At 46.1% G+C, this 22887-nt stretch overlaps 1 protein-coding gene across 1 annotated transcript in view; it reads right to left on the reverse strand.

Moving 5' to 3' along the window:
- TMEM135 (transmembrane protein 135) overlaps nt 1–22887 on the reverse strand; it is a 2087148-nt gene that overhangs the window by 186591 nt on the left and 1877670 nt on the right. The window contains exon 11 of the mRNA XM_069639711.1: nt 14934–14997. Coding sequence (XP_069495812.1) covers nt 14934–14997 — 64 coding nt within the window. The remainder of the gene's footprint in view (nt 1–14933; nt 14998–22887) is intronic.

A 22887-nucleotide genomic window follows, 5' to 3' on the forward strand; every position in this document is an offset into this window, starting at 1 on the left:
TGACCCAGTCTAAAGATCTTTTCTCATGAAAATCCCTCACGAGCTGGGTCATGATATATTTGGGCAAGGCATGAAAAAATGTATTAACGAATTCTCGACTGTCTGTGCGCACCCTTCTTGTGGTCTGTGCAAAAGCACGGTTTAACTCCTGCACAAATTCTTGTGGGGCCTGATCCTCCCCACATTGCAAATTGTAGGCTGCCTTGCGAGCCTCTTGAGGATTTCTGTGAACAGAAAAATGTTTCAGGATGGCCGCCTTATATGTGGACCATCTTAAATGATTTTGATCCTCCAGCCCCGCAAAGAAACTGGAGTATTCCGGGGAGAATGTCCACTTTACATATTGAATACAGCTTTGGCTGTCCTTCAAATGGAAAGTCTCCATCATTTGTTCAAACAACTCTAAGTGCTCCCAAACAGAATACTTAGCGTTCTTATGGTAAGGCGTGATGACGCTCCTGATCGCCTTAATCTGCTTTAAGGGGTCCTTAAGCAAGGCCCTTTTTGCCTTATTGGCCTTTTTGGTTCGGGTAACCCTTGTCCATTCTTCCTCGGACTCAGAGGCACTGCTCCCAGAGGTTCCCGTCTGTTCTTCCAGGTTTTCCTGGATTCTGCGAGCCTGGGAATGGCTGGCAGAATGTGGGGACCTGGTCTCCTGTGTCCTGCGCAGTTCAGAGGAGTCTTCAGATTCCTCCTTGCTGCCAGGATTTGATGGGTACCCCCTCCACTGACCTAACTGGGCAGAGGTTTTCAGGATGCCCTTAATGGGCTTACTCTCCTGGGGTTCCCCATTGAACTGTACTGTACTTGGGTGCCCATACCCGGATGCCCACCCCTCCATTCCTGAGTGGTACTGGCCTATGAGCCCCATACTCTTAGCTGGATAGTAGTCTGCCATCCCTGCAGCCCTGTGCTTATGTGCGCCAGGGGACATGGGGGTGGCAGAGTCCAGGGACTGAGAGGTATGAGGGCCTCTGGTACTAGTGCTCCTGAGGTTACGCTCCGGAGTTTCCCTTTCCCAGCGAACCTCATCTCTATCCGCCCCTGCTCCCTGTTGCAATGCAAGAGCCTGCATTTGTGCCTTCAGTTCCTCTGTTAAGGCCTTACTCGACTCTATCAGTTTCTCCTGCATCGCTACCTGTTGCTGGAGCCTATCATTGTGTTGACAGAGGGCCTCATTCTCCCTCTGTGCTTCCTGGTTGGTCCTGGAGAACTGGGCCAGTCTTTGCTGCAGGAGGTTTACCTCCTGGGCAATGTCCCTATTGGCCTGCTCCTTTCTTGCTAGAGCATCTTCCACCCTTCTGGTGTGCTCTACCAAGTTCTGGTTTTCTTTTTGGAGATCACCCAGCCCCTGGAGGGCCAGGTGATTTTCTTCCATTTTTCTTTTTAAATGGCAGACTTCCTGGCCTAAGGCGTCTCTTTCCTGACTAAGAGCCTGCATTTGTGCCGCCAGGTCGTCCCTTTGCCTTTGGAAGGCACCAGCTTTCTGGCGCTCCTGATCAAACTCTGCCTGGGTATCCAGGTCTTTCAGGATCAGTTTATTGCTCTCCTCTTTCTCTCTGTCTAGTTGGATTTGCAGGGTGGCTACCTGCTCTGTGCATGCCCTGTTGAAATTGATCTGTTGCTCCAGCTTTTTCTGGCTCTGCAGTAGGGAGTTCAAACTGTCTTGGTGCTCCTTCTGCAAGGCCAGAAATCTGGTATCCTGGTCTGTCTTTTCCTGTTGTAGGATGCCCATATCCTCTTTTATTTTAATGATATATTGCCTACTATCATTTTCTGCCTCCTGGCTCCTCTGCAGCCTCTGCTCAGAAGAGTCCAGATCAGATTGGGCCTTCTGTAATGCCATCTGTTGCCTATTTGCCAGATTTTGGCTTTCAGCACATCTATCCTGCATGTCTCCCATATATAGGTACAGGTATGCTGCTATCCTGGCAATCTTATTGTGTTCCTCTTTGGCTTTAGGAGCCATATATAGTTCACTCAGGGCCACATGTAAGGGACCCTGATCTCTATATATATCTGACCCTGTTTCAGTGACCTGTTGTGTGATGGCCTGCAACCACGCATCCTGGCCCTGTTCGGTCCATTCACCTCTCACAAATAGCTTATGCAAGAGGTGCTCTCTGGCTATTTTCATGTCTACTAAGGTCGTCATTCTAGAGATTGGTCTCTGTCCTGACTTACAGAAGTTTGTATTTTATTTTTGCAGAACAGAACTTTTCTTGGAGTGTCCCTTTTGAGGAATGCTTCACAGCGTAATGCAGCGTGGTGATCCGACCGGATGTATGTATCCCGTCAGTTAGCACACTGTATTAAGCTGCACAAGTGGTAAATCTAACCCAACGTCTCGGCTCGAGCCCCCAATTTGTAAGAGGATTCAATTCAACACTACAGCTAAGTCAACGCCTATCCTATAATACTGAAGGAAAACCCTTATTGATATATCTTTAGGTCCAGTTCATGCGTTCTGGATGACTACCCTTATATAACACCCCTCTCTTGGAATCCCCCCCGTCCCCACTGAGCCAAGAAGTAGTTCTGTTTTGCAAGTTAAAAGGGTTTATTTGATGATTTAAACAATAGATATATATATGACACTTTATAATAAATTAATAATTGAATAGCACACTTAATCTGATATGATAAAGATCAACAACGGAGAATCTGGCACTCACACACTTCTTATAATCACTAATGAGTTGACATGAAATGGATAAGATAGCACACTGGTAAATAGGAACAAAAGTATAATGTGGTAGAGGATGCTTTATGTAAGCTCAGGTGGATGCAATATTCAATGAATGCAGTACAGAAAATACTCAATATGATTTCAACCAAACAATGTAATCACTTTTCTCTGGCTATTCACTCCCCCCCTCTTTATGCAATGCAAGGAAACGGGAGGAAAGCACACAGTTCTCAGAAATGCAATCAATGTAATCAGTTCAATCCAGCAAGCTTAGACTACAGAAGTTTGAAAATACAGATAGGAGTTTTGAAAACACAGGCCCAAATGCTTTGATATGTGCTAGCAATGGATGAGAAATGTGCTGGAAATGCTTTTTAATTCCCTTTCAGAGGCTCAGGGTGAGTGGTATCTAGTTAATATTAGTCCAGGCTCACACTTGCAATGATTCAGGGATAGTTTTTATGAGGCAAACGATTTTCTGGCAAATGGAAGGCAAGCAGCAGCAGTTTTTACATGTGAAGAAATTGCAAATCGCGGTAAAATTCGCGGATGCGTGTTCCGCGATTGCGGTAAAACTATAAGGGGTAGGAATGCGGTTCTTGGTGCGATTCAAAGCTACGATTCTAAGCTATCAGAGGAAAGTTACTGCAAGTCTCTAGCCCAAACGGTCGCGGAGATATGAGCGATTTAATAAAGGTCGTTTTTGGGTTTGCAAATTTCAAAAGCTCAAAATGACAAGTGCAGCTTGCAACTAGAAATGACAGGTGACAGCTAGGAGGCAGTTCTACTTAGGTTAAATAGATTGAATTAGATGAATTTAAACTAAGAGATTGGTTCTACACAGTTCTGCTGGGTACTCACACTATATTCTTGAATTAAATGGGCCTCATCACGGATCTGGTCAGGGTTTTAGACTGGACTCTGGTCTGGTCTGGTCTGGCCTCTGCACTTCACAGTGATCTGGGTCAGCTCTCTCTGCTGGTCTGGGTCTCTCTGGGTACAGCACTGCTTTCTCTCTGGTTCTCTTAGTTCTGGATAGATTGAAGTCTCTAGTTTGGCTTTCTGGAGGTTGATGGAGGTAAGTATGGATTTTTCCGGCAGAGCGTCCCGCTGCAGATGGATTTGGAAAGTCCATATCTGTCCTGTCTGTCTGCTTTTATGTGTTTAGAATGTGGGTGTGTTCTAGCATCACTGACCCTACCTCTCTCTCAGCTTCTAATTGGTCAAACTTCCATTTATCATTTGATTGGGGAATGAACTGTGAGTCAGAGTGATGTCATTTTACAGCCTGCAGAAAGTCCACTCCTCCTGTCAACTTACACACAAATCTAGATTTGAAACAAATACATATTTGCAGAGGTACATATTGTTTTAAAATCATATGCACCCATCATGCATTACAGGAGGTATACCCTGTTCAAACTCTGCTCTTCCTGGGAGCTTGCATTCACAAATGGCAACTTCTAGCACTTTTTAATGTGCTAAACAACATTGGATCTTCATTAAATTTTATACAACTGTTCCTCACATATCTACCCACATACCAATGCATTTTCGTTTGTCTAGCTGAAACAGGGAGTCTGTAATATTAATAAACAATGGGGTTTTGCCCCAGAACATCACACAAATTCGAGTTTAGTCTTGAATTAAAGGTACATTTTTTAAATTAAAGCTCTCAAAGTTATACATTTCTGTCATTTGATTACAAAGAGTTATCAGTGTTTTTGTAAAATATATATTTTCCTTTCAATTCAGTCCTCAGAGTGTTGAGGTCCGCCTCCAAGACTTGGGTGGGTCAGTCCTCTGGGCAGGCAGGGCTTTGTTGACAGCAAACATTTCAGAATTAACATATTCCTTTCAGAGGAAAGGGGCCATTGTGTGGTCTCTGGGAAGCTCCCAGCCAGTCTGCCTTCTATCAATCAAGAGGTCATGTGAGATTCTAACTCCTGGTGTGAAGCTCTTGAGGTGAGAGGGTTTCCCAGGCTTCAAGCCTCTGGGAACAGCATGTGGCTAATTTTTAATTAAAATGCAGCCTTTGAAGTCAGCTAAGTCAAATCCCTTTGTCAGCTACTGCACTCAGTTCTCCTGTCAGAGTTTAGACCGCCAGCTCCCCCTTGAGGATTTTGTTGGTACTGCATGCAATTTTGGGATTTTCTTGGATTAATGCATTCTAAACAGGAATGGTTCTTACATGGTAGTAAATCCTTGCTTAACATTGTTTTGATGGGGCTCCTTACAGTAAAATGGTTATGTGGAACCACACAAAAGGGTTGAATCTTTAAAGTGGTCCAATGAGTCATTTCAGCAACTTTTTGACATCAGTAGCAGTGGATTTTGTTAACAAAGACCTTTCTTTACACTGGTGGGTGGCAAGTTAGGTAACCATTTTGGTGTGCGCACAACTGCGCAGCTCTCCTGGATTCTGGGATGAAATGATGGGCGGCGACAGCGCATCCCCATCTTTACCCACTCCATTTATTTTTGTTCTGGGGCAAAATGATGGGCAGCGACAGCTTAATCCCCATATTTACCCCGTCTAATGATTCCACATGGGTCAAAACCCTCCACATTACAGATCATGCTCCACTGACCTGGTTAAGCCTCCGCAAATACACCTGCGCTCGAATCCTGCACTGGTTCCTTGATCTACAGCCCAATTGTATTAAGGCAGAAGATGAAAAAGAAAGAGAACAAGGCAATGTGAACTTTCTTTCCCAATAAGTACTGAGGTAACCAGTGGCATTAGGGGAAAGGTATGTGTTCAATCCGATGGAGTCATCCCTGATTCCCTGGTGGTGACCTCCTCTCATGTGAAGAGGGGATGGCAAATGCTACCGGATCCTGACCCTGGAGGCAGCAATATGAGGGAGGATCACATGGGAGGAGACGGCCACAGTTGAGATGACAGGACACCATCTGGAGAGATATAGTATTCCCCATCTTTCCCTTGAGAAGAACCTCTCCATTTCTGAAACCCTCATGGCTTATTACCATGTTTCTACCCCCTTACCCATGAAGAGCAGGGGAAATCCCTTTGATTAGATCTGTGGAACAACGCTGCCATTCTGGTGATATTGCCTTTTTCAATTCCACTTACCGAGCCATCAAAAAGGACATGCCATCAAAATATTTTTTTGCTCATCTGAAATCCCTACGTCAATCATTGGACTTCTATTCACAGACTTCATCAAGTACTGAGACGAGGAAGAAGAGAGATCAAGCTATGTGGAATAGAAAAGACTCTGAACCTAATGAGCATTCAAGTGTTCCTGGATTCACACCTAGGCCTGGGACAGTTAAGCAGCCCAAACTGAGAATGAAGGGACCTACTGCTGCGACTGGCGAGAGAACATTGCATCTCCCCGTACGGAACAGAGAGACACAAAGCCAGAACTGGTGTAGTGGAGCGAAGCGTTGTGCCACCGGTGGAAGACGAAATTGCTAAGCTGTGAAATGCTGCTAGAATGTCAAGAGCCGGTAAATACCTACTCTGCGTTCTCAGAAGGTGAAGAGCAGTCTTCTGCTGACCAGAGCAGAGAGAACAGCAGGCAATCTGGGTACTGAACGAAGAAAAGCAGACTCTGAGAGAGAAGCGAAAGAGATGCCTTTACTGGCCGCCCGCAGAAGAAGAGTCCCCCTCAGAGCAACGGGTACTCTGGGGCGTATCGGAGTGCATGCCAGATGAAAACAATTGAATGGTACTTTCATAAGTAAAAGCAGGATTGTGGACATAATGAGAAGAGCAAGTTACTTTCTTACCTGGTAACGTTCTTTCGATAGGATGTTCCAACAACGTATTCCACATCTATGCCAGGTAATCACCACAGGTGTGCTGCTTCGGAAAGTTTTTGGCATCTGCGTCCTGTGTCGATGACGCTGGTACGCTGTCCTCGAGGGCCTCCATCGAGCCGACGTCACCGGATGTTATAAGTAGGACGCACGATGCCCGTAGCCTCAGTTGTAGTTTTTTCCCCAGAACGTGTGGCACCAATCTTCTGCCAGCAGGACTACAGAAAGCCTTGCGGAAACGAAAGCTGCAATCTCATAAGAAATTCTGTAGAGGGGCAGGTATGGAGGGAGCGATGTGGAATACGTCGTCAGAACATCCCATCGAAAGAACGTTACCAGGTAAGAAGGTAACTTGTTCTTCGAAGGGATTGGTTCCTCCGACGTATTCCACATCTATGACAGACTCCCAAAGCAGTACCAACGTAAGGAGGTGGGAAAAGAATTTGAATTTTAGAATGTCCAATTAAATTGCAGAATAGAGGACCGCCTTGCCAAAGGCCAAATCTTGCCCATGGATAAAATCCAGGGAGTAATGTTTTACAAAAGTATGGACAGAGGCCCATGTGGCTGCTTCACAAATGTTACGAATGGGAACACCCCTTTGCAGGGCAGTAGAGGCAACCACACGCCTAGTAGAATGGGCCCGTAAATCTACCGGAGGGTACTTACCCGCCAAGCGGTAACATTCAGAAATTGTCAAGATAATCCATTTAGACAAAGTCTGTTTAGTAACAGCTTGTCGCAAACGCCTTCCAGCGTACCCTACAAAGAGCTGGTCGTCCACTCTGACCCGGGACATGCGTGAGATGTAGAAACTTAAAGCTCTCCTAGGATCCAACCATGGAGCCTCTCCTCTTCCTTACCAGGATGCGGAGGAGGATAGAACGCCGGAAGAATTACCTTCTGGCTTAAATGAAATTCCGACACAACTTTCGGAAGAAAAGAAGGACGAACCCTAAGGACAACCCTGTCCTTATGGAACACTGTGAAGGGTGGCTTAACGGAAAGTGCCTGCAACTCACTCACTCTGCGAGCGGAAGTGACCGCAACTAAAAAACAGTTTTCAAGGTCAACAGTCTCAAAGGACAAGAATGTAAAGGCTCAAACAGAGCTGCCATTAGGAATTTTAGAACCAGGTTCAAATCCCAACCGGGCACCTGGAAAGGTGACGGTGGGAACACATTAGTGAGCCCTTTCAGAAACTGAGAAATCAAAGGAATTTTAAAATAAGAACACTCCTCAGACGAGCGCTTAAATATGGACAGCGCCGCCAGGTAACCTTTAATGGTATCCACTTGCAGGCACTTGTGGGCTAACAAAAGCAAAAAAGACAGAACCACAGGAATGGCACATGAAAAAGGATCCACATTCTTAACCCTGCACCAGTCGCAGAACTTCTTCCAACGGCAACGGTACAGGGACTTTGTTGCAGGCCTTCTGGCCACAAGCAACACCTCCATCACGTCTTCAGGGAGGTCCCAATCAATATACCTCAACCTTTCAGAAGCCAAGCATGAAGGTTGAGGGACTTGACCTCTGGATGGAGAACCAGAACCCCCTCCCGTGAGAGCAGATCGTCTTGGTAGGAAAGACGGCGTGGAGGGCAGATGGACATGTCAAGAAGGTCTGGGTACCACGTTCTCCTGGCCCATGCTGGAGCAATGAGGATCATTCGGGAACCAAAACTCTGTAACCTCCGCAGCACTTGCGGAATGACGGGGACTGGAGGAAACGCGTACAGCAGTGGCAAGGACCACTCCACTACAAACGCGTCCCCTAAGGATCCTCTTGGAGGAAATTCCCACAAGCAGAATCTTTCGCACTTCCGGTTGACACTGATGGCGAAGAGATCCAATTGAGGAGTCCCCCAAAGGGCGAAGATCTCCAGGAGAATCTCCTGAGCCAGCTCCCACTCGTGAGAGACCATGCTCTGCCTGCTCAGAGAGTCCGCCGTCGTGTTTTTGTCTCCGGCCAGATGAACTGCCGAGATCAAAATTTCCTGCTGGATGGCCCAGAACCAGAGCTGCATCGCCTCTTTCCACAGAGGGAGAGACCCTGCCCCCCTTTTTGTTGAGGTAGTGCATAGCTACTGTATTGTCCGTCAGAATCAGGACAGTCTTCCCCCGCACAGACAGCAGAAAAGCCTTCAGGGCTAGCTTGACGGCCCTCAGCTCCAACAGATTGATATAGAGCCTGGACTCCGACGGAGACCAACAACCATTGACTGTCAACTCATTGACATGAGCTCCCCAACCCGTAAGGGATGTGTCCGTCACGATCGTCGCCTCCAGCCAGGGTAGCCAAAATGGAGCCCCCTTCATCAGATTGGCTTCGACGGCCCACCACAGAAGATCCTGGGTGACCGAGGGCAGCACCTGAACGGGATCCGACATCCTGCCAGAGGACTGTGACCACTGCATCTGGAGAGCCCACTGCAGAGATCTCATCCGCAGCCTGGCCTCTGGCACCAGGAGAATGCAGGATGCCATGAGGCCGAGCAACCTCAAGAACTCGAATGCCGGGAGACACTGGGCATGTTGAAACTTGTTCACCATCTCCAGAATGTGATGAGCCCTCACCTGGGGTGGAAAACACAGACCACTGGCGTCGTGCAAAGACTGACGCAGGTCTTCCAACTGGCTATGACCAGACAAGAGTTTGTCAGGGACCTCATCAGGAACCAAACCTTTATCAGACCCTTCATCCACCTCAGAAATATAATCTAGAGGATGGAATGGGGGCAGAGAAAAAGGCACAAACACATTTTTTGACTTAGCCAGGGCCTTCCTCTGGGTTTCCACCGGTCTCCGGGGTACCTCCGATAAAGCCTCCTCAAAAGGCATCGAGGGCGTTGACGGAATCGGCGTCGCTCGTGGCGCCGATGGCTTTGACACAGGCATCGAGGGCGGTGCCCCGAGCATGTCCTTCGACGGCCTCGGCGCCGATGGTGTCGATGGCCTCGACACAGGCCTTGAGGGCAGAGCCCCAAGCGTGTCCTTCGACGGCCTCGGCGCCGATGGCGTCGACACAGGCCTCGAGGGCAGTGCCCCAAGCGTGTCCTTCGACAGCCTCGGCGCCGATGGTGTCGATGAATTCCTCGGAGGCGGAGCCTCGAGAGAGTCCCTCGACGGGCATGGCGCCGATGGTGTCGACGTCGTCTTAGAAGACCTCACAGGCTCTACCAGTCTTGAGGGCGTCACGGACCGGGACCTGGAGCGGGCATGGCTAGAGCGATCCACCTTGTCTGACCGGGACCTCGAAGGTTCCCGGTGACCGCGCCGACCGCCCGAGCCCGAAAGAGTACGAACGGTGGCCCTAGCACGTTCCTTGCCGGCTTCTCTCGAAGGCGCAAACGGAATGGAGTCCTGCGATTGGACAATCGCCATCATCTCAGCATGAAATGCATCCCATTCCGCAGGAGAAGAGTGCTTGTTGGGACAAGCAACCCGCCGACGGGCGGAGTCCTCAGACGAGGACGGGGAAGGTGACCGGTGACAGCGCTTCCGTGAGTGCCTCGAAGAGGCAGAGGAATGGCGGGAACCACTCTGGGAATGAGACCCCTGGACTTACGCCGATGACGCGGAGAGTCGCCTCTCAAATTGTCGGTCGAAAGCCCAGCGGATTTCGACTTTCGGGGCTTGGAAACCCTACCAACAGAAAGCTTCTTCTTCCGCTCCCGTAAGGCCTTCGATGTTAACGACTAGCAATTGTCACAGTAATCCGTGGCATGGTCCTCAACGAGGCACCAGAGGCAGGCGTTGTGTGGGTCCGTAAGAGACATCTTGGAACCGCAGTTCCGACACTTCTTGAATCCCGACCGCGGGGTAGGAGAAGACAAAGACATGATATCTTCACAATACAAACAAGTTCGAAGAACCGATAGAACCAAAGAACCGAGGCGTGCCGAGATCTCCGAAGCGAACACGTTCGCGGAAAAAAACAGAACTGAGGCTACAGGCGTCGGGCGTCCTACTTATAACATCCGGTGACGTTGGTTCGACGGAGGTCCTCGAGGACAGCATATCGGCGTCATCGATGCAGGACGCAGACGCCGAAAATGTTCCCAAGCAGCATAGCTGTGGTGATTACCTGTCATAGATGTGGAATACGTCGGAGGAACCGATCCCTTTGAGAAGAGTATTTGAATTGAAGAAAAAAAACATTTCTGATGTGTAAATGTACACAATGCCGATACAAAGCAAGCAGAACGAGGATAATATATCGGAAGGATACATTATCAAATTTCATATAGAAAGAACTTTTGGAAAGTCAAACATTTGGTATGCAAATGTTGTGTAACTGTTTGAAAGAAACCAAGACGGTGAAACCAGACAGTTTTTGTCAAGTATTATATGTGACCAAGAGAGGCCCAAAAGACAATTGTGTGTGAAAAGCCCTCAAGGAGTACACGAAGAATGTAGGGGAAGGGAACTACCCTCTGGTGCCAAGAACTTCAGCCTTGAAGAAACCTTTTCAGCTAATTTTCCTTTATGAACACTTTTCCAAACCACCATAAACACATTTCTCGTTTTTCATCTTAGAGTTTAGTTTTAGTGTGAGGGTCAGAATAGAAGTTTGGACAATGGACAGTTTTTGTTTTGACACCCTGACACAAACAGATCCTTAGTTGTGGTTTTAGGTAGGGAAAATCTTCTTAGTGCATGGACAGAGAGGCCTTTCCCAAACCCATTTCTTTTAATAAAAGTCTTCAGAGTTCAACACAACCAGGGGGAATGGCCTCTCTCTTACTTTTTTTCCACAGCAATACAGTTCATGCACTGGTAGGATCCCTGTCCCAGGCTTCCCCACTATGGTCCACTTGGATTTCTGGCTTGCCAAGAGATGTCACAAGGAAGTGGACTGAGCTTTCTCCCTTGCTTTCTTTTGTTGCCTGTCCCCGACCCAGGCTTCCACACTTCTTGAGTTTGGTCAACTTGGTTCACTATTCTGCCAAGTATGCCATGAGGAAGATTACTTGTAATTTCCTTCTGTTTTAGGTGCAGGAACCATATCTGTACTTCTATGCTTCATTGTTCTCGCAGACTTGGTTTACCCTTCTGTCAAGTACTGCCATGAGGAAGAGGACTTGTGTCCTTTTCTTGATACATGTCCTTATGGTTGGGGGTCTGATATGTGCACCTATTGGGGAACCACGTCTCCTTATGGCTCTCCCTGCTTCTCTCTAGCTCAGGGGTTACATCTCATTCCCTGAATTCTGGATTTGTTCTTCTTGCGTGATTATGCAGTGACCAAGACCCTCTCGTACCTCCACCGACCAGGCCTTTTAATCTCACACCTTCCGGGACCTCTCTGCTGTGGGCTCTGTTCTGCCTCGGGGTCTGCATGGGTCTCTCGTGGCTTCCGTGGACTTCTCCTGCACAGCGGCGGCTCTGCAGCTTCTGTCTTTCCGCAGTCGACATACCAGTTACAGACCGCTTGGTCCACCTCCCCTGCAAGTTGGGGTTACTGCTTCACCAAGGGTCCTCTGGCGTCGGACCGACTGGGGATGCCATCTGCTCCTTTTCGGGGTTCCTAGCTGCAGCCGCTTATGTCGCCCATGACAAGGAGCTTCTTTGCTCTCGTTCCCCCTGGTAGAGTTTGTCAACATAGTAAGTCCTCCTTTTCTTTTTATGATGAATGGGCAAAGATCACTAGAATGCTCATTCAAGTTCTGACTGGTGCTCTTCATCCTTCCTCACCTCTTCCCAGTCATTGTTAAGTGTGTCTTTATGAGGATGTCCCTACTCTTCCTTGTCTCAGTAGATTTTACATTTTCAGGCCTACAAACATGCATGGAAGTGTGAGGTATTGGATTGGGCTTAAAGAATAGGGAGGTGTATAGGGTACAGATGGAGGGTTGATATAGGCTTGATATAGCATATTCTGCTGAGATGTTCTCCCTTATCCCCCAGAAGGGAGGTCTCTTCCTTACAGTCCACAGTGCATCGAGGCCATAGCAACATAAGTAGTGCTATGTAAATGCCACATTACATAAAACCACAACGAAGCAGTGTGCAAAATTTTAATTTACAAAGTCATGTCTTAAAAACAATAAGCATTTAAATAAAAACCATTTGCTTCCCAAACATTAGAATTCAATTGTGTGTTTTATTGTAGAGCACTCACGCACATTACAGTCACTTCAGAGTAAGGATAATATTGGAGCATGACTAATGTTTTAATCAGAGTAGAGTGAAGAGAAGTAAGGAGGTTTGCACATACAGAAAAGCACAATAGAGTTTAATGTTCACAACATCTTCAGTTAGTCCATCTGGATCAATAAGGCTGCACCCAAAGACACCAGCTGCATCCAAAGACACTGGAGAATGGATCAGGCAAGTGAAGATTGCCTTTTTCAAGTCTGTGGTGGAGACGTAAGGAGTTCCAATAGGTGGCGCAATGAGAGTCGAGAGTTCTCCAAGCACACAGTTTGCAGCTGGCCTACGAATGGCTAGCAGGTTCATGAGGACAGAGTATAGGCGTCTGGCCAACTGAGCATAATAGTTTGAAAAGTATGGTTTGGAATAGTTCGGACGGTATGCAGTGATGCACCGTGAACTAAAATGGGCCCATATTACACTGTGCAAGTGAAGGTATTCAGCAAGGTAGGGTTGGTTAGCTGCTCCCACCTTCAAAAAAACTTTTAGAACAAGCTCTGGGCACTGTAGTAGTATCAACTACCCATTGTTGGTAGCAGGTTCAAAATGGTGCAAGTACCTGGGCATGTAATACCAGTGCCTGGCAAAAGCTTAAAACCTATGCACAAGCAAACATTTTTGACAATGCTTCGTTTAAACAGGACTTCAGTGGCTTTGTCAATGCTTGTTTTTAACAGGCCTTCAGTGAAGGACAAGCAGAGTGCTTATAAACCGAGTGGTTGAAGGAAGACGTGGTTGAAGGAAGACATGGTTGACATTTTTATTACACCAATAGCGTGTTTACAACTCCAATTAAGTCATTGGGCCTCATTACAACCCTGGCGTTAAGGGGTTAATGGCGCCGTAAAAGTCTGCAGCGCCGTTAAACCCTTAAGGCCGGATTCACACTTTAACGCCTGCTTTTTGCAGGCGTTAAAGTCCAACCCGCTAAGGGACCTTGGTGCTAATTACAGCACCGTAATTTACGGTGCCGTAATTAGCGCCTTCCCCATTCCCATTGAGCCCTATGGGCCAAAAATGGGAATGGGTAAGGGGCCATGGTGAATGGGGATTTACCGCCCCGCCAACCTTGGAATGGGGCAGTAAATCCGCCATCCACCGTGGCGGAATCCGGCATGGACCATGGTGCTAATAGCACCATGGTCCAACGCCAGGGTTGTAATGAGGCCCATTAACTCTCAGAAGACTCCTTTGAACAAACACTGGCAGGCAGTTTTAATGCAGCGCCTGATAGTACGACTTGATTAAAGCAAGCTCAAAGAGTTCTCATGAGGATGAGTTTGGGCGGGAAGAGGCAGGAACGATGGGAATGGCCGTAGGGATTAGCATAGCCATGGGCATGCAGTGGGTGGGCACATAATCAAACAACACACATAGAGACTGTGTGTCCATCCTCACATATCATTCCTCTGCCCCCCACCCCCTTATATGCCATTTCTCCCTATGTGTACTCCAATGCAATAGTTTTGGCGTATAGGTGTCACAAGTAGCCCAAACTAAAAATGGGTCCAAAGAGGAAATTAAAGCGCTTTTTTTCATATATAGGGACTAATGAGTAGTTAAAAACAAAATAGTGATCTAGAACATTTCTTAAGAGTGAGTAAGAATAGACTGGAAGCTTTATATCATGTTCTGTGCTTCTATGGGATGAGTAGAACTGGAAAGAAGGGGGTGGGGTGACTGGGCGACAGAGTAAGACGCCTGTTTATCACCCTGATGCGCATGTATCTATGCCCTCGTGCTTTAATCCCCTTCCACTGCGGGACCTGCTATAACTATGAAGATGATAAGAGCGGCAGAAATTCAGGGTACCCACACAAAAGAGGCCCATGGTGTAGAGATCCACCGGGATATCTCCAGAGCTCCCTTCAGGACAGTCCACCGCTGGGTATGCTTTGCAATGCCTAACATCAGCCAGCAAACATATCTCCAGAACCTAAGGGCTGGACTTTATTTACAGTGTGGGTATGAGGGGTTTTGGAAAATGTAGGAGGGTTAGTTTAAAACTCTCCATTTGGGTCATTAATTTGTTTTCCTTAAAATTAATTTAAAATCATCTACAATTTTTATAGGAAACACAAGAAAATGTAATTTGATTTCTCAAAGGTGGTGCATTTATAATGAATTGAGGAGCTTTTTTAGCAGTAACTAATGAAAATTAATGCACATGTATGGGACAGAGTTTGTCCTCCAGACGTGATCAAATGTGTGTTTCAAGAGCCCTTCCTGAAATGTTCTTTGCTAATAAGAACTTGTATTAATTTACTATAGCTTCTGAATGACAAGTACCAACTTACCCGCTACACAAGCATGGAGCTCGTCATCTAGGTTTCGTGCCCATCGCAGTAAACAGCTTGTACCCTGGGGAATAGAATCATAGGTTTACCATCCTTGCCTTTCAAATAATAACAATTGGCACATGTGTGAAGAGAAAACATCAAGAACCAAAGCTAAAGCTACACAGCGAAGCAGAACCATGTGGCTTTTATGCACTATAGTCAGACAGCATTTTTGATTTCTGTGTTTTGGCTTTGAAAAAAATGATCAAATTTGCTAAGGCATGCAAGTGTCAAATTCAATTCAGTCAGGTTTCTGTTGTCTGATTTCACTTGTTATGCAAAGAGCTTTCAAAAAATAACTACAAAGAAATATGAATTGATTTCAAAATGATTCCTGGATGGATCCTAACCGAGTCTGGTGGCCAACAGGATGCACAGAAGCAGAGAGTTTGCACACTCCGAAGCCTTGCAGAGAGCAACATCATAGTAACCAAAATGGGATGGAGAACTGCTGATTGTCATTCTACTGCTGACGATGTTGAGCCTCATCATGATGGGCTTTATTGTCACTGGCGCCACAATTATCATTGTAATGAGTGAAGCATTGTCATGCTGACAATGATGCCCATGGACCTGACAGATGTTGGGATGCATATTGTAGTGCCCGACCCCCCAAAAATGATTCAGACAGAGGAAAATATATTAGGGATATGGTGTAACATTGAAGGGTGACTGTAGGGGAGTGCCCTGTAGGGGTAAACAAACAGTATAATGCATAATAATGTAGGGAATGGGAGCCATTTTAGCTCAGCGACCATAAGCACTGAACCAGCCCCATTTCTGAGACTCAGGCCCAGAAAGGCCAGTCCCCAGCATCCACAATAGCACACCCTTGCATTTTAGTGCCAACACACCTCTCCCATCCCGTTCCGAGATCAGGCAGATAGAAAGGACTTCACAACAAATAGATACAACTACCCTATTGTCTCACGCTGCAAGCCTGCGCAACGAGTAAGGAAATAGCGGAGCGCGAGCAGGGCTGCTCCTGCTTCTGAAGCCAGGGCAGAGGTCCTGAGCTGCCAAAACAGTTCAGCCCCAATTCAGGGTCCCTGTTCCCCCACGATACTGGTCACTCCATTGAACTACCAGATGCCCACCATTAGAACTCTTAAATACCTCACAAGGTGACTGGTTAGTGTTGTCCACGCCAAGCCCAGGTGAAGGCCTAGGGAGGGGGCTGCTGCCAATGGGGGAGCAGAGGGAAGGATGTCTTGTGATTTGTACTGCTAGGTGCACAGGGTGAGGATAACACATCTAGGTTAATGCCAGGGAAGCATGGTGGGAGCGCCTGCGTGTTTGCGATCAAAAGAAGCGCCTCATGTTTCAGAGGGCCAATTTAACCTCAAGAGTATCCACCAAGCTCATGTCCAACTACCAGGTGCACATCACGTGAGGTGTTTGTGGGGAGAGAAGTGTTCAAAATTGGCTATCCAAACATATCACAGGAATATAGAGTGGCAAGGCCAAAGACCATGTGCAAGGGGATTACCACAATTACATGGGAACCAATCGCCTGGCAGCCCATATGTAACAGGTGGTATGCACATAGGGAAGGTCCAATGAGCAAGGGGTACTAACACTGTATATTGCTTGCATCACTTGTGATGACAATGTTTCTTACAACATACTGCTTTGATCTGAACTAACCAGTGTGCGCTCCATGGCATTTGAGATTTAATGCCTCTAATGACATGTTATGACTTTATTTGGGAAATACAACTTTGCTATCCTTGCAAGAGGTGCACCAAGCCTTTTTCCTTAGAGGATTGTCATTTACTTGTCTGGTTGCCGGTGGTCTGCCCTATACAATAAATAAAACTATTTTGAGGACGGTCGCAGCCTAGTCATTATTGAAAGCAAGTTAATTACTTTAAGGGACTCCGAGGCAAGCCAGGTCATTGGTGAGACTCGATTGATTAGGCAGGATCATGATCTCCTTGGAGCGTGCCTGCTCCTGAGGAGTTCCCAGTGGATAAAAGAGCAGTGTCCACTAGCACAGATAACACAGTCGTGGACTGGTTGAATTCTTTCATAAATAGAATATGAAGCAAAAAATGGGAACAATACCTTGTTTTTAAGAAGGGCTTGCTCGGACTGTTTTTGTGGTTTCAAATTGCTGTAAATAACAGGTGTTGATATCATCTGATTTAACAGTTCTTATTAAATTCTCAGTCAGCTCTGCCAAGATTCAAACACATGAAATGCAAGTTTACCACAGTTTGGAGCAATGAGCACAGTCATTGAGCTATATGGGTAGCTTAAGAAAAAAGTGTGTTGATTTCTGAAAGTCTCAAGTTAAAATTAACCATTCAAGTAGAGGTTTGGCTGGACAAACAAGGGCCTAGAATTTGCAAATGGGGAGGATTTTCTAAAACTCTGGATACTAACATTTACCACACAAATCAGGGAAAACCTTAATATTCACTAGCTTTTGCATATCCACCCAGACCACCCATGTAACGGCAGAAGGCAGTGACAGTGGATAAGGGAGATCAGGCCTCTTTCAGTGTGCACCTGCTTTAGGAGGGCAACAGTACACTCAAATATGGAGTGGCCTGATGGTCTATAACAATTAACTTTACTGGGCTACTTGATTGGTGAAGCGTACAGCTGGGAAATCTACTGCAATTCCCCATTATGTCCAGTATCAAATCAAATGGAAGGACCTGGATGTGGCAATGAAAATGCCTAATCAGAACCTAGTAGCACTTTGAGAGGACCACAAATACATAAGTATATGCATAGTCGGGTGATGCCCAAGTATCCATTCTTATTGGCACATTATCTGTTCCTTTGGACTATTCATCTAGTAAATAAATTGATCTACTGCCAGCAGATGGCATTTCTGTGTATGCACCAAACCTGCATATTCACTTTCCAGTCCCAGAACTTTCCAAGTGAGAATCAATTTGCCCTAGCTTCTACAACCCATTTTACTTTTTTTCAATTAACTGGTTCTGAACAAGGATGGGCATCTCTCCTCTATAAAAAGGCGCAAGTGACCATTCCTTGTCTACTTAGTGCCATCCTTTAAAAGCTACTGTGAGAAACCTTAGGGGATCCTCACAACTACTCCCCTTGGATCCTCTTCTCAGGTGGCCAGGGAAAAGCCATTGCTTTGGATCCTGACCATGGGGGTGGAGATGCAAGGGAGGATCACCTGGGTGGAGGGTCCTTGGGGATTGGCGAGAGGATATCTGCAGTCAAGGCATCGTATCCCCCCTTTTCTGGTGAGAACCAACCTGCCTTTATATGCTGTTGTAAACTATCTCCCCTCATGTTTCCTCATTTAAACTAATATAGTACTGGGACAAGCATGAGACAGAGTAGTGAACACTAACAGGTCATTTCACCACCCTGGTACTGAAATGAGGAGGAGGCCTGAGGACTGCTGTGAGGGTCAGGCATGTCCCAATAATTATGGTCAGGCAGGTGAAACTAAGTGTTCACACCTGAAACCTGTTATATGGTTGCAGGTGTATAAAAGAGTCAGAAGCAGCAGAGAGGAGAACCAGTTGGACCGGAGAGCGCAGCCATCTGAGGTAGAGAGGGCAGAATAAGGGCCAGTGGAAAGGACACCAGCAGCAGAGAAGCCAGGAAGACACTGAGGCCATTATAGGCCACAAGAGGGTCTGGAGCTGTGGACAGCCTGTTGTCTTGTGTTCCCCAATGGGAGTGGGGAACTAAGAGATGCCGTTGACTGCTGCAGGAAGTGCTGGAGAGGGCGAACGCTGCTTGCCGGAGCTCCTCAGGAGTGAGAGAGGTATCGAGCGAGAACCCAGGAGTGAAAGCAGAGCACCCAGAGGAGCGGCCGCACACTGGTGAGTGACAGGGAAGGTTCACTCAGGCCGGGGCACTGCAGGGGCATTGTGTGGGTTGCAGCGAATGCCGAACAAGCAAGAATATACATAAAGGGGTCTGGAGACCCAAAGTGAATTATTGAATACCAAATGAACTGCCAAGCAAGTAATGAGTTTTGAATACTGCTAAATGGGTCAGATGACCAATTATGAACTACTGAATACAGAACAAGTTGACAAGCACTTAATACGTTTTGATTGCTGAACCGAAGCAAAGAATATGAGAATATTGCATGAATGAAAATGAAAGTGATGTGCATTTTCGAACAAGATTAATTTAAAGAAACAGCATTTACAAGCAAGGTGAAAAGAGTGAAAAGTAAAGAATTATTGAATAGTGTTGAAGCAAGGTGGTAACCAGGAGAAATACCATGAAGGAAAGTTTGTGAAAAGCACATGTTGATAAAGGTAAGAAGCCACTAAAGTGAACCAAAGGAATAAGCGGACCTATAACACAGATGAAGAAAGGAAACCCCTGTTGTCAAGGATGTCCTATGAGAAGAGGTGAACTGTTGTAAAATGCCAAGGGTTTAGCGGTTGCATGATCTGTGATGGGTGGACCGTATGGTCCGACAACTGTGCCTAGACTGAGGAACCCTTCTTTGGAGTAAACCAAGAAGAGTCAAGAGGCTGAAGCTAGTCGGCCAAGTGTTTCAAGAGAAGGCAACTAAACAAGTCGATTTAACTGTGAATTGTAAAGCCTAAAGTACTGTGTTGAACTTGGGGAAGGGAACCCCAAGACCATTTTGTGGAACTCTGTTGAACTTGGGGAAGGATACGCCAAGGCCCTTTTGTTGTAACTGTCTTGCACTAAGGGAGCAAGGAGCAGGCTTGGAGCTGGAAGAAGCTCAGAACTTTAGTTTGAGCACCATTTAATTGATTGCTGACATCCCTACACATTGTTTAGCTTTAGTTGTGAGGGCAAGTGTAGGTTTGGACACAGACAGACTTTTAAGTTGAATTTACTGACTCAGACTACCCTTAGTTTATTAAGGTAGGGAAATCCCACCTTAGCATAGGCAAGTTAGGCCTTAGACCATCCTGACATTTAAGTAATAAAGACTTTTTATTTGAACTTTGAATCTGTTGTCTGTGTATTGCTTCATGATGCCTTCACACTACATAAACGGGAGACAATAGCAACTCATTCAGAGATAGGCTCTAACATTTGTTCGTACCCTCAGCTAGCTAGCTAGTTTTATAGCAATTTATTAAAGATAAAGATAAAGCAAGCATATCAGAGGACTATAGGGGTTCGGAGAGCCCCAAGACAGCAAGAGACGCCCAAGCCGCAAAAATTACGGGAACCAAATAAATACGAACAGAGATAAAGCAAGCCTAGCAGAGGGTCATAACGCTTAGAAGAGCCCTATGAAACCGAGAGAGGTGTGCAGCAGGGACCCCAGCCGGCCCATAGGACTGGGGGTTTCCCAAACAGCACTTTTGGATGAGTAGCAGAACCCTCAAAATGGATGGGGATGCAGAATGTTACTCTCGCATCAAATCAGTGACAACTCGATAGTTTGGCAAAGGGAGTCCGTTTAATGACAAGGGAGTTAATGAATATCAGCAATCGCTCCATCTTCCTTCTTGCTTCAACTCCAATTAATTTCAGAAAAAACACATCATTTATACCAAAAACTCGTCATCACTGACGTATCATTTCTCAAAACTTAGCATGCAACTTGATTGGTTCTAGAAAGGTAACTTTAATATAGCTACTATATCTGTATATGGTAACAAAGTGAGGGGATTGGATAAACAGTGTCAGGTGGGGCCTCTAAGCCCTTCCGTCAAAATGGCTACCGCAGACTTCATTAAAAGTACAATGTCCCATTGGTTCTACTAACTATAGGACCCTAGTTTACTTGGTCCACTATGATTGGGTTGGCATCAACCCCACTCATACTTTTCCACTTGCTTAGCAGCGTGCAGAATAGCCGGCCAGATGCAGGGAGTTCGTCTGCACCCCCAGCCTCCCTCCAATTATTCAACAATCAATTATCACTTCAGTGGTCATGTGTCAATTATTTCTTTGTATTTTGGCCTCGAGTCTGCTTCTTGGTCTGGGAAAGTTAAGGCGCCTGGGCATGGCAGGAGTCCATGCGTAGGTGTGAAGGTTTCAACCCTTCAGCTTGCTTGGTCACGTGATTTCGACACCGTGAAATTGTCTTATTCTCCATGCAATTTTGTTTATTTGATTTAATTCTGCCAGTCGTCTGCCATCTGTGGCTTATCTTGACCTTTCTGAATAGGATACTCTGTTCTTCTCCTCATTAATTTTATCCACTGCGGCTCTATTTCAGCTGATACGACCTTGGCTTCTTGGCATAGTTGTCTTCGTCTGAGTTTCTCACTGTCTTTAATTCTCGATTTGCTTGCTGTGAAGCTCTCCTCTTGAGACCTTTAGTAACCTTTGGTCGATTCTGCTCTTGTGCATAGCGGATATAGGTAGATATAGGTAGATATGTATAGGTGGCGCTTGCCGCAAACTATCTTACTACCAAGCATAAGCAAGCCTCACAATTTCTGTGCTTCTTGCAGTTACTGTGCAAATGTAGACGTTTTAACTGGCTGAATATCTTCATCACGCTCATGGCATAAGTTTCTGACATTTGACATCAATCATTTCACTTTAGGTTCGGGATGTCACTTATCCATGGTGTTTCGTCTCTTTTCATCATTCTCAGGTCGTCATATCTTCTATAAGTGAGTCAGTCCGGGTTCTTGTGATGTCACCATTCGTCTTCTTTTAGTATTTCCTTGGCGTCTTCAGGTGCTGCATTTTGACAATCATCACTTTGTCTCATTTGTCGGTGTGGTTTTATCAATGGGTACCTTACTGTCCAGGTTTTCTTAGGTGGTGGTACTTCAACATGTGCTGTTATTCTGATAGGTACTGGACAGAGCCCCACTGCAGCTCTCTGCTGGTTTATTTTGTTCAACATACGTCACATATTTCGGCGTGAACGTTCCTGGTACTTCAAATGGCCGGTTGGCATACGAATCGTGCTTGGTACCTCCTCTACAGACGCATGACGATGGGAAAGCCGCAAAGGTTAAGGGAACCAAATAAACCCGAACAGAGATAAAGCAAGCCTAGCAGAGGGCCATAAGGCTTAAGAGAGCCTTAAGAGACCGAGAGACTTACGAGGCTGGGAAAGCCTCAAAAGTTACAGGAACCAAATAAACCCGAACAAAGATAAAGAAAGCCTATCAGAGGGCTATATATGGCTTTGGAGGGTCCTGAAAAAATGGGTGACTTTCAAAACAGGGAAACCCGCAAGGGTTACAGGAGCCGGCTAACCCTGAATAGAAATAAAACAAACCTAACAGAGAGATAGTCCAAACTGGAGAAAGAGAGAACCTCAAGGGTTCCAGTCGTTAAGTATCGAATCAGAACATTGGCAAGCCCAAGTCAGAAAAGGGATTATCATATACAAAGAAATCCCTTCTTCCTGGAAAGAAGGACCCATATGGAATCAAGGTTTGGCTTACAAACTTACAGAGAGGTTGAGAATTGTATTGCAAACAATTTATGAACATTTAAATGTCCTGAGAAAAAGGCCAAAGTTATTGCGTCAGGCAGGAGTCTACGACAGAGGGTAGTGCTCATGCCCCCTCTTTTTCTGCGTTTTTTTTTATAAGTGGTAGGCCTATTTAGTTTATAGCAGCTATAGGATAGTGTTAATTAGATCTCTAATTAGATAAAGATCCAATTAACACTGCACACCCTAGTCAGAGACCACCTTCTGCACCATGATAGGACTGAAATTATAATAACCTTACTTTTATCAATGGCAATGTTAATAAAATCAGGTCCTTTGTGTTTATGTAAGCCCTTTATTTTGACGCTACCTGATAACCACAGGAGAGCAGTGTTTCGACTGAGCCCATGATCCAGAACCCCTGCCAGATGACTATGCTCAGAACTGTGTCCCCACACATGGTGATCTTATTTGAAAGGGCCTGAAGATACTAGAAGAAGGGAAATAGGAACCTAACCTACTACTTCAGCAATGTAACAACTCTCTTAAACAACTCAATGTAGG

This window comes from Ambystoma mexicanum, chromosome 7q (assembly GCF_040938575.1).
Source record: "Ambystoma mexicanum isolate Mex_15411 chromosome 7q, UKY_AmexF1_1, whole genome shotgun sequence".
Taxonomy (NCBI): domain Eukaryota; kingdom Metazoa; phylum Chordata; class Amphibia; order Caudata; family Ambystomatidae; genus Ambystoma; species Ambystoma mexicanum.